Source organism: Corythoichthys intestinalis, chromosome 5, assembly GCF_030265065.1.
Source record: "Corythoichthys intestinalis isolate RoL2023-P3 chromosome 5, ASM3026506v1, whole genome shotgun sequence".
NCBI lineage: Eukaryota > Metazoa > Chordata > Actinopteri > Syngnathiformes > Syngnathidae > Corythoichthys > Corythoichthys intestinalis.
The window spans coordinates 34,177,878-34,192,382 of record NC_080399.1 but is presented as its reverse complement, the minus strand read 5'-3'; the positions used below and the strand labels follow the sequence as shown (position 1 = coordinate 34,192,382).

The following is a 14,505-nucleotide window of genomic DNA, read 5'->3' as shown; positions in this document are numbered from 1 at the left end:
CGAATGCAGCGATTTCAAAGCAAACCCCAAAATCTTTGTGTGAAGAAAGGAATAGTATGTACTTACGTTTGGTCATGGACGCACACGAGGGATACTATGTGGCTGTGTTCAACTCAACTACACACCGCTCTCTCACCGTTAAGCATTTATTTAAACCAAATTCATGTTGTACATGTACTGTATGTTTGTGATGTAACTTGTTTATTTAGCACCTTTAGTTAATATTGAGGGTCCACCTGAATGTAAAAGAATGCTTATTTGCTGCCATAAAAACTTCGGGACCAAAAGCTGCCGTATTTGCTAAAACAACACAGCCGTGACACGCAGCTTGGGTTGCCAGGTTGGATAGGTTTTCGTTATGAAGGTTTGTTTTTTGTTGTGTGTTTTTAGCCTTTGGCCCTATCTGCAGTTTTGTTGGACAAGCTCTAATTCTGAACACTGCTCACAACCGCCATAATGAACGCGTTCACAGTAACATTCATGAGACAGAAATATGATCCGTTCAATTCACGTTTGCCGAAATATGAACGTGTTCATGAACGATCACTCATTTAATGTTTTCATGCACAACACTGCTTATTTGTTCGCTGTTTTGGAGTTGTTCTTGCATGCTAACACACTCAAAATTGCTCATTGTATTAAAAGCAGCTACAGATAGGCAGTGTTAAACATTTATGAAAGTGCTATTTTACCTCAAATTCTGATATGCCTTTAACTAAACTTGCAGATGGCACTGCCACAAATGAGTCAGTTTTTACTTTAAAAAAAAGAGGGAATTGGTATGTAATTGTTTTTTGTAGGGCTGTCCCAAACGACTAATTTCCTCCCGATTAGTCAGCTGACTAATTTTACGATTAGTCGACTAATCTAATTTTTTTTTTTTTTTTTTTTACTACTTTAATAATGACATTTTTGTTGAAGCTTATTAATTCACAAAAAAACATTTTGGAACACCTAAATTCTTTATTAACGTATAAATAAATAACATAAATATCAATAATAAATAACAAACAATGAGGTCAAATGCTGCTGGCATCAACTAGTGCAAAAAAAATGTAAACGGAAACACTGAGACGTCATCTCTTTAACAAGGAGTCAAAACAATTCTTACTCTTTTTGTGGTATGTCATTGTCTATCTTGTTCTAAATGTTAAAATGAATTGCAATGTCCCGGACAACCATTTTCAGAATACTTTGTGTGCGTTCAGATGTTTTTTTTGGTGTGCATTCCGCATTTTTGGGGGAGGGGAAAAACTGTTCAACTTTTGTTTGTTTTAACCTGAAAATAGATAAAGTAGAGGGCACATTGAAATATTACCACAATTATTTTGAATGAGAGGCCCACATACTCACAGTAACAAAAAATAAATATATAGTATTAATTTGATAGTATACTACTATATGTATATACTGTACACAATGATACTTTATAATATAAAGTAACTAACATTAGTGCAGTCATGGATTACAGTAAGCAGGCCAGTGCTGTTTCCATATATATTTTTATTATATTATGTATATACAGGATATACAGTATGTATAGATTTTCCCTAAGTAGGAGCTTACATGATCCTAATAAATTTAATAATAATTTTTTAAAAATGTATATATACTGTATATATATTCATTATTTTATTAAATAAAAATGCACATTGATACGACGCACATAAAGGTAACTTCCATTTTTTAAAAATCGTCAGAAAGTTGTATGTACTTACAATCCGCTAGCTTGTTGTTTCTTGTTGTCTTCGAAAATTATACTTTGGTGACGGCGCTTCAAGTGTTCGTTCATAGCCGACGTGCTACCGTGGTATGCGAGCTCCGCTTAGTAAAGAGTACACACAGTGGCACCCTCCATATTTTCCTAGAAATAATTCCAGGCTCTGGCTATTTTGGTCCGCTTTTTTGGCTTTATGCCACTTTCACGTGTCACCAATTCTGCCCTTTTTGGTAATTGGCGGTGTTTTCAAGTGAACCAGCGATTCACTTACCTCGTTGTCGTCGGTTCGTCCGATTTCCTCCGCAGGAAGGCGGCGGCATGCATAAAAACACCGAGAGGCGTCGGATGGCTCTGTATGGATACTTTTATTGACCAAAACAAAAACGTGGGGGATGCAGCCACTGAACTCCGCGCTACCCGCGCACTTTCCCAACTCACCAATCTCGCTCCCTCTCTCTCGCTCGCCCACTTTCTTCCTCTTTGCTCAATCTGACAATGCCGGTCACATTGAAATAACAGCGGCCCCCTTGGGGGTGCCAGTAACAACCGCTTGCATCGCGAGCGCCCGCCATTCTTAACTTTATCCGCATGTAATTTTTTTTTTTTTAACCCGTCATTACCCGTCGACAGTATGTTTTGCCCGTCGACACATTTACGTCATCGATGACGTCGACAACGTCGACTAGTCGGGACAGCTCTAGTTTTTTGTGGTAGCATGCAGACAGTTAGCCGCTTACCATTAGATTGGGCAGTAGTTGTTGATGATGGACTCTTTTGGAACTATTGTAAATACCTTAAAATATTTTAATGCGCAATATTAGATTAAAAAATTAATAAAGAAATCTTTGTGTTAGCGTGCAGACAGTTAACCGCTTACCATTAGATTGGGCAGTAGTTGTTGATGATGGACTCTTTTGGAACTATTGTAAATACCTTAAAATATTTTAATGTGCAATATTAAATTAAAAAAAAAAAAAACTTTTGCCACATCAGAGCCATGCATTGCCATTCTGTATTTTTTACATTTTTCTCTTGAACATGTTTCTTTCCCTAACTGTTGTTTGCCTATAAAAGTTCTATGAAGAACTGTTATTTGTATTTTTGCATTTATGTATTTGCATGGAAATTTAGTTTGCGCATTTAATCCATTAATGCGCTTTATGGTACTGCTGCTCTTTGCAAGATTGATGCATAGACGACAAAATAAAGATTCTGTGAACAAATAATCTGGCTTCTCCAAAACCTATTTGTTCCTATTTTGTTACACATAGGCCTGTCATGTTAAGATATATCATTGATAAATTGTCTCGCAATAATTTTTTTTTTTTTTAAATGTGCCTTAGTTTTAGAATCATTGTATTATGATAATATTGTTAACATACAGAAAACTGTTTTATTATATTGAATACATACACATAAATTGGATTTTGCGGTTTTTCTTTTCTCACTAAATACCACAAAGTGTCCTCCTTTTTGGTGTTGTGGAAATGGCCACCATTCATGAGGGGAGTGAGTGGATGCAGAATATTCGAGCTAGCTAGCGACCCAAAAGTAAAAGAAGATGTGCTAGTGTGGCCTAATTATGGGCTTGGCTGTAAGTACAAGAAGAAGCAAGAGACAAAGAGTAACCTAGTTTGTCTTGTAGAGCTTAATCAGTTATGTGAAAAGCCCTAGAGTAAACTCCTGTAAAGTGAGATGAGAGTGAACTCAAAATGTTTTCATTAACCACTCAAAATGTCAGTCACTTGTTCACATTTCTAAAATTAGCCAAAAGTTCACTCAAATGAATGTGCTTGTCTTTATGTCACTGTCAGGCGCTACTTTGGAGAGAAAATCGGTCTTTACTTTGCATGGTTGGGTTGGTATACTGGCATGTTGATCCCCGCTGCTCTGGTCGGCGTCTTTGTCTTCCTCTATGGACTCTTCACCATGGACTCCAGCCAAGTCAGGTCAGACATAAACTCACTGACTGCCATTGATAGAAAAAGACGTCCAGTCTACAGGGTGATCCAAAAAAAAGTTTACACTCAGTTGACTGCTTGTTTAAAAGCCATTGAAACATATCTAAATAGGTTGTCATGCTTAAGTGATTCATTAAGGTCACTCAATGCAGCTGGTAATCTCTCGTCTCTACAATTCTTGTGCTTCTGCTGAAAATGAAGAAAACTTTAGCTGTACCTGAATTGCTGCGTGCCGGTCTGACACCTACTGAGATTGCAGCAAATCTGAGAATATCCAAATGTGCAGTCTACAAAGTTAAAAAGAAGCTGAAAGATACTGGAACAGCCTCACGAAAACCTGGGTCTGGAAGTGCCGATCTGTGCGGACCAAAAAGTTGATTGACAAGGTGATATGTGGCCACCCCAGAGTCCAGATCTCAATCCCCTGGATTATAGCATATGTGCAACTGTGGAGGACAGTGCCTGTAAGAAGCCACAAACTTCTGTGGCAGCCTTGGAGAGGTCCATTGTTAGATCTTGGGAAAAGATGACAGCATCCTACATAAAGAAGACCTGTCGAGCGATCCGCAGGCGCCTGGAGGCTGTTGTGACACTTAAGGGAGGACACATTGAAAAATAGAGTGTACTGTACATGTTCTTTACAATAATGTATAATTTGTGATTAAATTCTAATTCTAAGATGAATAAACATGGTATTTAAGTTGTATTATGGCAGTGTAAACTTTTTTTTGGGTCACCCTGTATTTTGACTGGTAGAGTTGATAGCAAATGATAAATGTAAAAGCAGATGATTGCTGCCAGGTTGTTCCTGTCCAAATGCATAGGACATCTATTGCTGTCAATGGCACTGAAATAGATCATTCATTTTCAATGGCAACAGAATTAATTCAGTTTCTAAAGTCTGCTTGTTCCTTCAGCAAAGAAATTTGTGAAGCAAACACAACAATGTGTCCAATGTGTGAGGAGACGTGCAAGCCGTGGAAGCTGAGTGACAGCTGTGTCTATGCAAAGGTGGGCCATTTTTGTCTTTGTCTGTCGTTCAGTGACAATAGCAAAATAATGCCTACACAACTACATTACAGTAATGGTGAACTGGCACTGACAGTTAATATGAAAAGTATTGACGCCGCCAGGGGTGGACTGGGACTAAAAAGCAGCCCTGGACTTTGACTCAGCCCAGCCCACAAGAATCGCTGTACGAAAGGAAACACAGACCCTCTGGAGGGGTCCGGGGGCATGCCCCCCTGGGAGAATTTTTTTTTTTTTTATAATTTAAGTTTTTATTTTTTTTCCGACTCACAAATAATACACAGTACTTTGTACTTACAATAGTGAATAAAGATCGTCCATTTCTCGATTCATTGCTTTTCCTCTTAAAGGAAACGAGAAAAAAATAACACAATAACTTGAAAAAAAAACAACAACAACAAAAAAAAAAAAAAAAAAAAAAAAACAGAAAAAAATTAATTAATTAATAAATAAAGAATTTGGGAGCACATCAGGAATTGTTTTCTTACCCAGCAAGATAGGGATGTACTTTTTTGTTTGAGCGTCAATTGAAATCCATTCTAACTGGTTTCACGTACTCAGTCCATTTGGACCATATCAAGTAAAATCTATCCATCTGCAATGTAAGTGAAAATGACAGCTTCTCCATAATGTAAATTTCATGTATAATATCTATCCATTCCTCAATGGTTGGTGATTGTTTCTTGAGCCATTTCCTGGTAATATATTTCTTGGTGGCTGCTAATAAAATATTGAACAGTTTTTTATCATTGACTTTCAGCTTATTCAGTTTCAAATCACCCAAATACAGATATTCACATTTAAAAGGGATATGTTGCCCGAAAATATTCTCCAAGTGTGTGTGAATCTCAGTCCAGTATGGTTTAATAACATTGCATTTCCAAAATATGTGTGAATGGTCCGCTCCATTTGTTCCACAGTCTCTCCAGCAGGCATCTCCTTTACCCAGGTGTCGTTTTTGGATCGGGGTTATAAAGTACCTCATGATGTTTTTCCAGCAGAATTCACGCCATATATTTGAGCTCGTTATAGTCCATTGCAGTTGGCACATGTTCTCCCAGCTTTTTTCGTCTAGTCGCATATTTCCCTCCCCTTCCCATTTTTGTTTTATATACTGAGTGTTCTCCATCTTGGTTAGTCTAATAATTTTATGCAATTTGGAAATAATTTTATTGCAGGTTTCGGACTCAAGAAGGTTTACAATTTCTTGTAGGACCAAATTTTCATGTCTATTTATATTTTTTAATATGTTATGGTGAAAATAGTGTCTAACTTGCAGGTATCTATAAAAATCGTCTTTTTCTAGGCCATTTTTAGATATCAGGGTTTCAAAGTCCTGAAATTTACTGTCTTGTGTGAATGATTGATATGAGGTCAGGCCTTTTGAAATCCACTTTTTAAACCTATTATCTGTTTTGTTTGGTGTGAATTCTGTGTCGAGGGCACACCATCTCAACCTTTTGAGTGAGTTCTCAATTTTAAGTTTTTTGCATACCTCCTGCCAGACCTGCAACAAGTGATGAGTTATGTTGCCATCTGCAATGTTCAAACGATGCCACAGTACATTATCAGCCATCAAAGCAGACATTGGCATTCCCTGGAGATTAGAACATTCAATTTTTTTCCAACCCGCACTGTATGTTGAGGAACATAAACAAATCAAAGGTCTTAGCTGGGCTGCGTAGTAATATTCTTGTAGGTTTGGAAGTCCCATTCCACCCTTGTTTTTGCTCAGTTGCAGTGTTTTGAATTTAATTCTAGCCCGTTTTCCTTGCCAGATATATCTCAAAATTAATCTCTCCCATTCCAAAAATTGTTTCGATGGTATCTTAACAGGTAGACATTGGAAGAGGTAAAGCAGTCGTGGAAGTATGTTCATCTTAATTGATTCAATCTTAGAACTCAGACTAAGGGAGGGTATAACATTCCATCTTTGCAGATCTGCTTTTAATTTTAAATTTAAAGGATTATAGTTAAATTCGAATAACTTTGTCAAATCTTTAGGTATCTGAACCCCAAGATACTTAATTGAACCCGCCTCCCAGTTCCATTCGTACGTTGTCCTGATCTGTGGTGGAGGATCATAGTTGAATGTCAGGGCTTGTGTTTTATGTATGTTAATTTTATATCCCGATAGCCTGCCATATTCCTCTAACATATTCATTAATTTGGGTAATGTCTGTGTTGGTTGTGCTATGGTCAGCAATAGGTCATCTGCAAATAATGCCAATTTTTGTTCCCCTGGTCTCATGATTATACCCTTTATGTCTAGCCTTTGTCTGATCAATTGGCCCAAGGGTTCTATGAATATGGCGAAAAGGAGTGGTGACAGGCAGCAGCCCTGTCTTGTTCCCCTTTCCAGTTTAAAAGGCTCACTCAGTTCCCCATTAAGTTTAATTCTTGCTAGTGGGTTTTTATACAACGCTGCCAAAATTTCTATCACTGATGGGTGGAAGCCAAATTTTCCGAGTACTTCATAGAGGAATGTCCATCTCACCGAATCAAATGCCTTTTCAGCGTCTAGGCTTAACATCAACATCTCCTCTTTTTCTCCCATTACTTGTTTTATCACGTGTATTATCTTCCTAATGTTATCCTGTGTTTGTCTTTGTCTTATGAAGCCCGTTTGATCCATGTGTATCAGATCTGGTAGTACTGATTTTAATCTGTTAGAGATTATGGAGGTGAATAATTTATAATCAACATTTAGGAGGCTAATCGGTCGGTAATTACCACATTCGAGGCTATCTTTTCCCTCTTTTGGTATTATTGTGATTATTGCATCTTTCCAGGAGGGTGGGGCTATTTTCCTTTCTAGAACCCAATTATATGTTTTCAGTAATGGTGGAATTAATTGTTCCTGCATTGTTTTATACCACTCTGAACTGAAACCATCAGCCCCTGGTGATTTAGCTGTCTTTAGTTTCCCGATCGCTAGTCTTAATTCATCTTTTGTTATTTTAGCTATTATTTTGTCATTTTGTTCCTCTGTTAGTTGTGGTAGTTGAAGGTGAGCTAGAAGTTCTTTGATCTGTGTATTATTATTTAATTGTGGTTGAGAATATAGTTCTTCATAGTATTTCCGAAAACATCTTTGTATTTTTCCCAGGTTACTTTCTATTTCGTTGGTTTTGGGGTTTTTTATTTTATAAATAGTTCTCTCAGCTTGCTGTTTTCTAAGTAGGTATGATAAGAGTTTCGTTGACTTCCCTCCCACCACATAATGCTGTTGCTTTGTAAAGAGGATTTTTTTCTGAGTTTCTTGTGTGTTCAATTCATCTAGTTCTTTGTTTACGGTTTTGATTTCTGATGCAGTTTCATCTTTTATTGTTCTTGAATGTGCTTTTTGGAGATCTTTCAACTTTTCCTCCAAGGTTTTAAGTTTTTGTTGTCTGAGTTTTTCCTCATAGGTAGAGATGGCTATTATCTGACCCCGAATGACAGCCTTTAACGCGTCCCACATTATGGGTGGTGTTACCTCGCCGTTATCATTTTGTTCGATATATCGTTCGATTTCATTTTTCAATTTTTGTTTAATATTTATGTTATTCAAAATGTTAGAATTTAGTCTCCATGATGTTGTTTTAAACCTGTTACTTAACTGGATCGACATGTAGATATGCCCGTGATCTGATATTGTGCATGGGCCAATTATACAATCTTTTACTCTCTGTAGATCTTCTTTAAACACGAAAAAATAGTCAATCCGAGAGTAAACCCTATGTGCTGACGAATAGTGTGAATAGTCTCTGCCTGCCGGATTCAGTTCTCTCCATACATCCATTATTCCCATTTCTGTCATGTAGATTGTAAGTTTTTTTGTAATATGTTTTGTGTCCGATTTACCATTTGAGGTGTCTAATTTTGGATTTAATCTTATGTTGAAATCCCCTCCACATATCATAGACCCTTGACTTTTTGTTATCATCAATTCAAATACATGTTTGTATAATGACCAATCACTGCCAGGGGGAACATATACATTAAAGAGACTTGTTAATTTACCCTCTATTTTTCCTGTTATCATAATATATCTCCCTTCTTTATCTTTTATTTCTGACACATGTTCATAGTTTATTGCTCCCGAAATAAGAATTGCTACTCCCCTTCGCCTTCCTGACTCATGAGAAGAAAAGTAGACATATTTATAGCCTGATTTTTTCAATTTAGTATGTTCTAGATCACTAAGATGTGTTTCTTGTAAAAAGGCTATTTGTATTTTGTCTTTTCTAAGTTTTGTCAAAATTTTCCCTCTTTTAATAGGGTTGAGTACTCCGTTTATATTAAATGACGCAATTTTCATTAGATTACCTTGCATCTATAATTGTTTCTCTAAACCACTTCAACATCCTGGTGTGCTCCCATTTCCCCTTGAAAACATAGGGGAGAGAAAAACAAACAAACATAACAGTAAACAAACTCAAACTATCTAACAATTTAACCCAAATCAAGTTTTGTGGCTTCCTATGTAGGGGTCTTTGAACTTGACCCTGATGAGCCTCTACCATAGGCTCGAAGGGAACGGTCTCACCTCCTTGACTGGAGGGAGAAGCCCTTTCTTGCAACGGCAACGTGTCCCTTAAGTAGTATCCCACGGTGAACCTTAATTATTTAATACCACTACTATTCTAATATATCTATACATACATATACACAATCACACACACTTACAGTGGGGAGAACAAGCACCGGACACACCGCCAATGGGAAAACCCATTGGCAGCGTGTCAAATACCTGCCCTCCCCACTACATGCATATTCATATAAATACATACACACACATACATGCATATATACGTACACACATATATATGTGCATACATATACTCACATACATAAATGCATATAAAGACGGTTACATCACACACCCACACACACACGTTTTATTTAATTTTTTAATTTTTTTTTTTTTTTTTTTTTTTTTTAATTTTTAAATTTTACACCCACACCCTGGTTATATATTAGGCGTTTGCGTGCATCCATACTGTCGCGTGCCCGTGCGTACCTGAAGAACGTGTGCATGTGATCCCGTGCGTATGGTGGGAGGGTTCCATCGTGTCATGGTTTGAAGTTCTTTAATGTCTACTTGCTCTTTCCTCCTCCCCGCCTTCCATCTTGACCGTTCCAACGAAACAGAATCCTCCGACGAGTTATTTCTCAGATGAAGGCGATGGTGTTCTCCTAAATGCTCTAAGTCTTTCCTTGTAGCTCGTCGCCCGTCCTGTATTGATGTTATCCCTCGTCGTCAATCTCTCTGCTTTTGTCCACTGCAACCGCTGAATCTGCTCCAACGTAGTCCCCGGCGGTCTGATTGTTGTGATATTGTAACCTCTCTTCGCCATGTCGTCAGTCGCTTCTTCAATGGTGTCGTAGATCTTGGTCTCCTCCTTGAATCTCACCCGTAATCTCGCAGGAAAAAGTGTTTGAAAGGGGATGCGATCTTCCTTCAGAACTTTGCGCACCTCGGCATATTCTTTTCGTTTCTTCAAAATCATTGGTGGGTAATCGTGGTCCACGTTGATGTGATTTTTGTTCCATACAAAGCCCTTCCCTTGCCAAGCCCTGCGCAGTAATGTCTCTTTTGTAAGGAAATTCTTAAACTTGACTAGGATTGAACGTGGGGGCACTCCTTTCGGTGGTGTCGGACCCAGCGATCTATGTGCCCTTTCGATGTTCAAATCAAGTTCCTTATCAGCCAAACCGAGACCGCTATGAAGTACTTGTTCCACGAACTGCTTCATCGAAGGCGAATCATTTTCGGCGCCCTCCGGAACGCCATAAATTCTGATGTTCTCACGTCGAGATCGGCAATCCAGGTCTAGCAATTTATTCAGCAGTTCAGTGTTTAGCTTTAGCATCTCGGCTATAGCGGTTTCGGCGTTGCCAACTCGTTCCTCTGTCCTTTCAATTCTATTTTCTGCTTCATCTAGCCTCACGTTTACTTTCAAGATATCTTCTTTGAGCACGTCAAATTGTTTTCTGTTTTCGAGACGGAATTCCCTTATCTCCCGGAGGATAGGATCCATGTCGGTCTTTCCTTTGCTTGTATTTGCCATTGAGAGGGAAGTAGTCGTCTGCCCGCCTAAGTTGTCAATTTCCGTGTTCTTGCGTGGCGTCTACCCCTCAACCGCTGTTTCGCACAACTCTTTTAATTTTGGTAAGTGTGCAGTCTTCTTACCCCGTCTTTATAGATGTTCTCATCGGTATGTTCACTCATCTTATTTCGGGGTTTGATCCAAATTTCTCCGGTTCAAATGGGCGCTTCTCTTAACACGCTGCCATCACTTCGGTGTCCCGACCGGAAGTCAGAATTTTTTTTTTACATTTTATTGTTAAATTCATCAATTTCGTGCACTTTGAAGCGGCTATGAAGAACTACACATTGCATTATTATACATTTTAACTTGAATACTCACTGAGAAATTAACAGCACAGTCCAGGTCTTAATGTAGAACCAGAAAAAGCAGGAGACTGCCTGAAGCACAAAGAAAACATGGTATGATTTATGATAAATCACAATGAAAAGAGGCTGTAATTATACATTTTAACTTGAATACTCACTGAGAAATAAACAGAACACTCACAGGATCTTTATGTAGAACCAGAAAAAGGCAGGAGACTATATTTCTTCTGAATTGTCACGATGACGTCACCTCGCTTAGCAATGTGTCGCCATTTTGTGAAGGGGGTACGCACAGCTAAACGTTCCATAGACAAACATCTGAAATTCATATATTTCAGGTGTGTTTTGCGTCTTTTTTCATAAAAACGTCTTATGGCTTACTATTATCACGAGTCACTGCCGACAGACGCGAGGAGGCGATATAAAATTACCGTGTATTGGCTTGCAATTCTGCCCATACAAAGTCACAGCTGATAGCTAGATGAACAATCCAAAGGAATGGCCTGCAGTGGAGTTCGGAAATATCTACAACCAGTGTTGTTCATAACGAGTTGCCGGTTACGGTAATTATAACCACTGCCTAGTCTATTGAATCCTAGCAGCTAGTTGGGGCAAAAAAAAAAATCGATTAAAGTTATACAGTTAAGTAATAAAATGTCGGCTGCAAACGTAAGTGTGCTTGGATTTAGGTTCCCACAGGCGAGAATAGTCCACGGAACCGTCTTCTTTTACTGTTCCTCGATTAATTGCCATCAGCCATTTGTTTTTCCTTTTCTTCTCACGAGGAAGAATGAAGAACTTCAAATGCGGCTCCGAACTCTTCCTTGTGTGACAACCCGCCACACAGCAACTTTTAGTCATACTGACCGAAAAAAGACCGCGAATAAGATGAAAGTTCAACGCGTTTGTATTACAATGCATGACAGAGCAACTGCTTGTGATTCGTCTTTTCCCCGTTTTCAATATGGCGACGCTTTGTTGTGGCTGGTGACGTAATTAATGCTCGGATCTCCGACTGCCTCTATAATAAGACTAGCATAATGTAACTTGACACGATTGCAAACGGGGACATGGACTAGCTGGCACTAACCCTTTAATTGCCATTTATTTCATTTAAAATGTAGATACTTGGTTAATAACAATTGCCGATATACCTAGCAAGTAACCCTCTTCATCCCTACTTACTTGCCCTGCGCTGGTCTGGGGAACTTCCAGTTAACAACCAGGCGCATTGCTGCCACCTGTTGGATTGGATGCGAACTCTAGATAAACATAGAGGATAGGGGGGATAAAAACAGTTATGTATGTATGGCGGCTGCCGGTGTTGTGCCGAAAAATAGCCGCCCCGCGTGAAATGTCCCCCCTGACGGGAGCGCTTATTTATAACGCTTTATTGAGGTGAAAACATCAAATGTTTTCATGGACGCATTTCAGTAATGGATTTACAGCTGTAAAATCCGTTTTAAATAAATAAATAAATTACACAAAATACTGGTACTGTATTTTAGTAACAAATCGTGGACTGGGCCACATAACCATCTTTGAACAGAAATGTACCGTATTGGCCCGAATACAAGATGGTGTTTTTTGCATTGCAATAAGAATGAAAAAGAGAGGGTCGTCCTTTATTAGCGGTCTAGACATTTGCCCTTTCACGGCGCTAGATGGCGCCAGATATCATTGAAGCGATGTTCTGTCATGACAGATCTCAGCTACTCTCCCCATTCGCGGCGCTAGATGGCGCCAGATATAATTGAAGCGATGTTCGGTCATGACAGATCTCAGCTACTCTCCCCATTCACGACGCTAGATGGCGTCAGATATCATTGAAGCGATTTTCTGTCATGACAGATCTCAGCTACTATCAAGTTTAACCAGTTTGCGTTACTTTCTTGCAATGTTTTTCCTTGTTCAGATTTGTTTCAAGACTACAGTTACAGTTAGACTTCACTTTGATGGTTAATGCAGTTATTGCAATTTTGTTGTTTTATCACAATAGATTGGTTTATTTACATTTCAAAAACCAGAAGCCATTCATATACGAATGTGATTACACTTTAGTTTACATATTTAAATGTTCAGATATTAAGATTTGAATTAGGCAAAATAACATGCTTTTTCTCTCAAATATATTGTTATAATCATTTGTTTCGGATGTAATGTAATTATTTTCTGTATAAAAATTAATTTGGTGTTCAAAAAGTCTTTTTTCAAACTTGAGTCTTGAAAAAGAGGGGGTCGTATAATCAGGGCCGTCTTATATTCGGGCCAATACGGTATTAGTCTACAGGTTTTCACGACCATATCCCGATGACAATCACACAGGTATGACATTTATTAGTTCAAGCAGAGTAAAATAATACATATTCACAGTACAAGATTCATTAGTTCAAGCAGAGGAAAATAATATATATTTACAGTGCAAGATTTATTAGTTCAAGCAGAGTAAAATAATACATATTCACGGTACAAGAAAGTCGTTTCCGTGTCCATCGATTGGTAAGAAAAAGCTGTTTGTATGAGTGACTTGTGGGCGCTCCCGTCAGGGGGGACATTTCACGCGGGGCGGCTATTTTTCGGCACAACACCGCCGTCCAGAGCACCGGCCGTTCTGTGATCCTCCAGAAGCTACAGATTACAGTCCGCCTCTGGACACCGCTCTCCCCACGTTGTGTTATGCTACAGTAGGGACAGGCGATCTGGCCAAGAAAAAGACAAAAAAAGCAAAAAAAAAATTGTCGTACTAAACAATCTCGAGCCTATTCATTATTATTATTATTTATTTAACGTGGTTGTTTGTTTTGTTGTTGTTATCATTCTTTTTTTAACTGGTAATTTTTATACGATGACATATGCCATCATATAATATACACTGATGAACAAAAGATGAAAAAAACATTGATTTCATGTAAACATCTGTTGTGTGTCAAGGTGACCCATCTTTTTGACAACGGTGGGACCGTTTTCTTCGCTATCTTCATGGCTATTTGGGGTAAGCCCATGCTTTGACTTTTTGGACTTCAAATCTAATGCATATACTGTATATGTATAATGATAGTATACTGATGCTTTAATAGTTATATCCTCATTTTTACTGCTGCTTCTAGCTCTCATCCATCTTTGTGCCAAAGTAGAAAATAATAACTCGTGCCCTGAGGGAACACTCGGCACAAAGTGTTCTATGTTTGGACTAAATGAAGGCGATGGAGAGCTGGAGAGCCTAGAGAGGTTCAGGCTTGCTGACTGTGGTCTGTAGCTCAGAATTCCGCATTAGGCTTTTGGCAGAGTAGACCAACCCAGGCAGTACTTCATCACTGAGTGCACTCGATGCCCGATGTATATGTGTTTTAAACATTGTTTTCACAGGGGAAACGGTTTTGATTTGTTGTCTT

The 14,505-nt window shown here is 38.5% G+C and overlaps 2 protein-coding genes across 2 annotated transcripts in view; one reads left to right on the top strand and one right to left on the bottom strand.

Moving 5' to 3' along the window:
• The window catches only part of ano3 (anoctamin 3), a 103,693-nt gene that overhangs the window by 59,910 nt on the left and 29,278 nt on the right, over window positions 1-14,505 (top strand). The window contains exons 12-14 of the mRNA XM_057836987.1: window positions 3,535-3,669; window positions 4,599-4,692; window positions 14,045-14,105. Coding sequence (XP_057692970.1) covers window positions 3,535-3,669; window positions 4,599-4,692; window positions 14,045-14,105 — 290 coding nt within the window. The remainder of the gene's footprint in view (window positions 1-3,534; window positions 3,670-4,598; window positions 4,693-14,044; window positions 14,106-14,505) is intronic.
• LOC130916340 (uncharacterized) lies at window positions 1,655-11,156 on the bottom strand. Its single transcript, XM_057836997.1, has 2 exons — window positions 9,716-11,156; window positions 1,655-3,717 (listed from the first exon to the last, which is right to left on the bottom strand). The coding sequence occupies exon 1, from the start codon at window positions 10,764-10,766 to the stop codon at window positions 9,861-9,863; it is 906 nt and encodes a 301-aa protein (XP_057692980.1). The 5' UTR covers window positions 10,767-11,156; the 3' UTR covers window positions 1,655-3,717; window positions 9,716-9,860.

What these genes read in the sequence shown, in the direction of transcription:
- LOC130916340 (XM_057836997.1), bottom strand. Translation starts at nt 10,766, where the DNA reads ATGGCAAATACAAGCAAAGGAAAGACCGACATGGATCCTATCCTCCGG.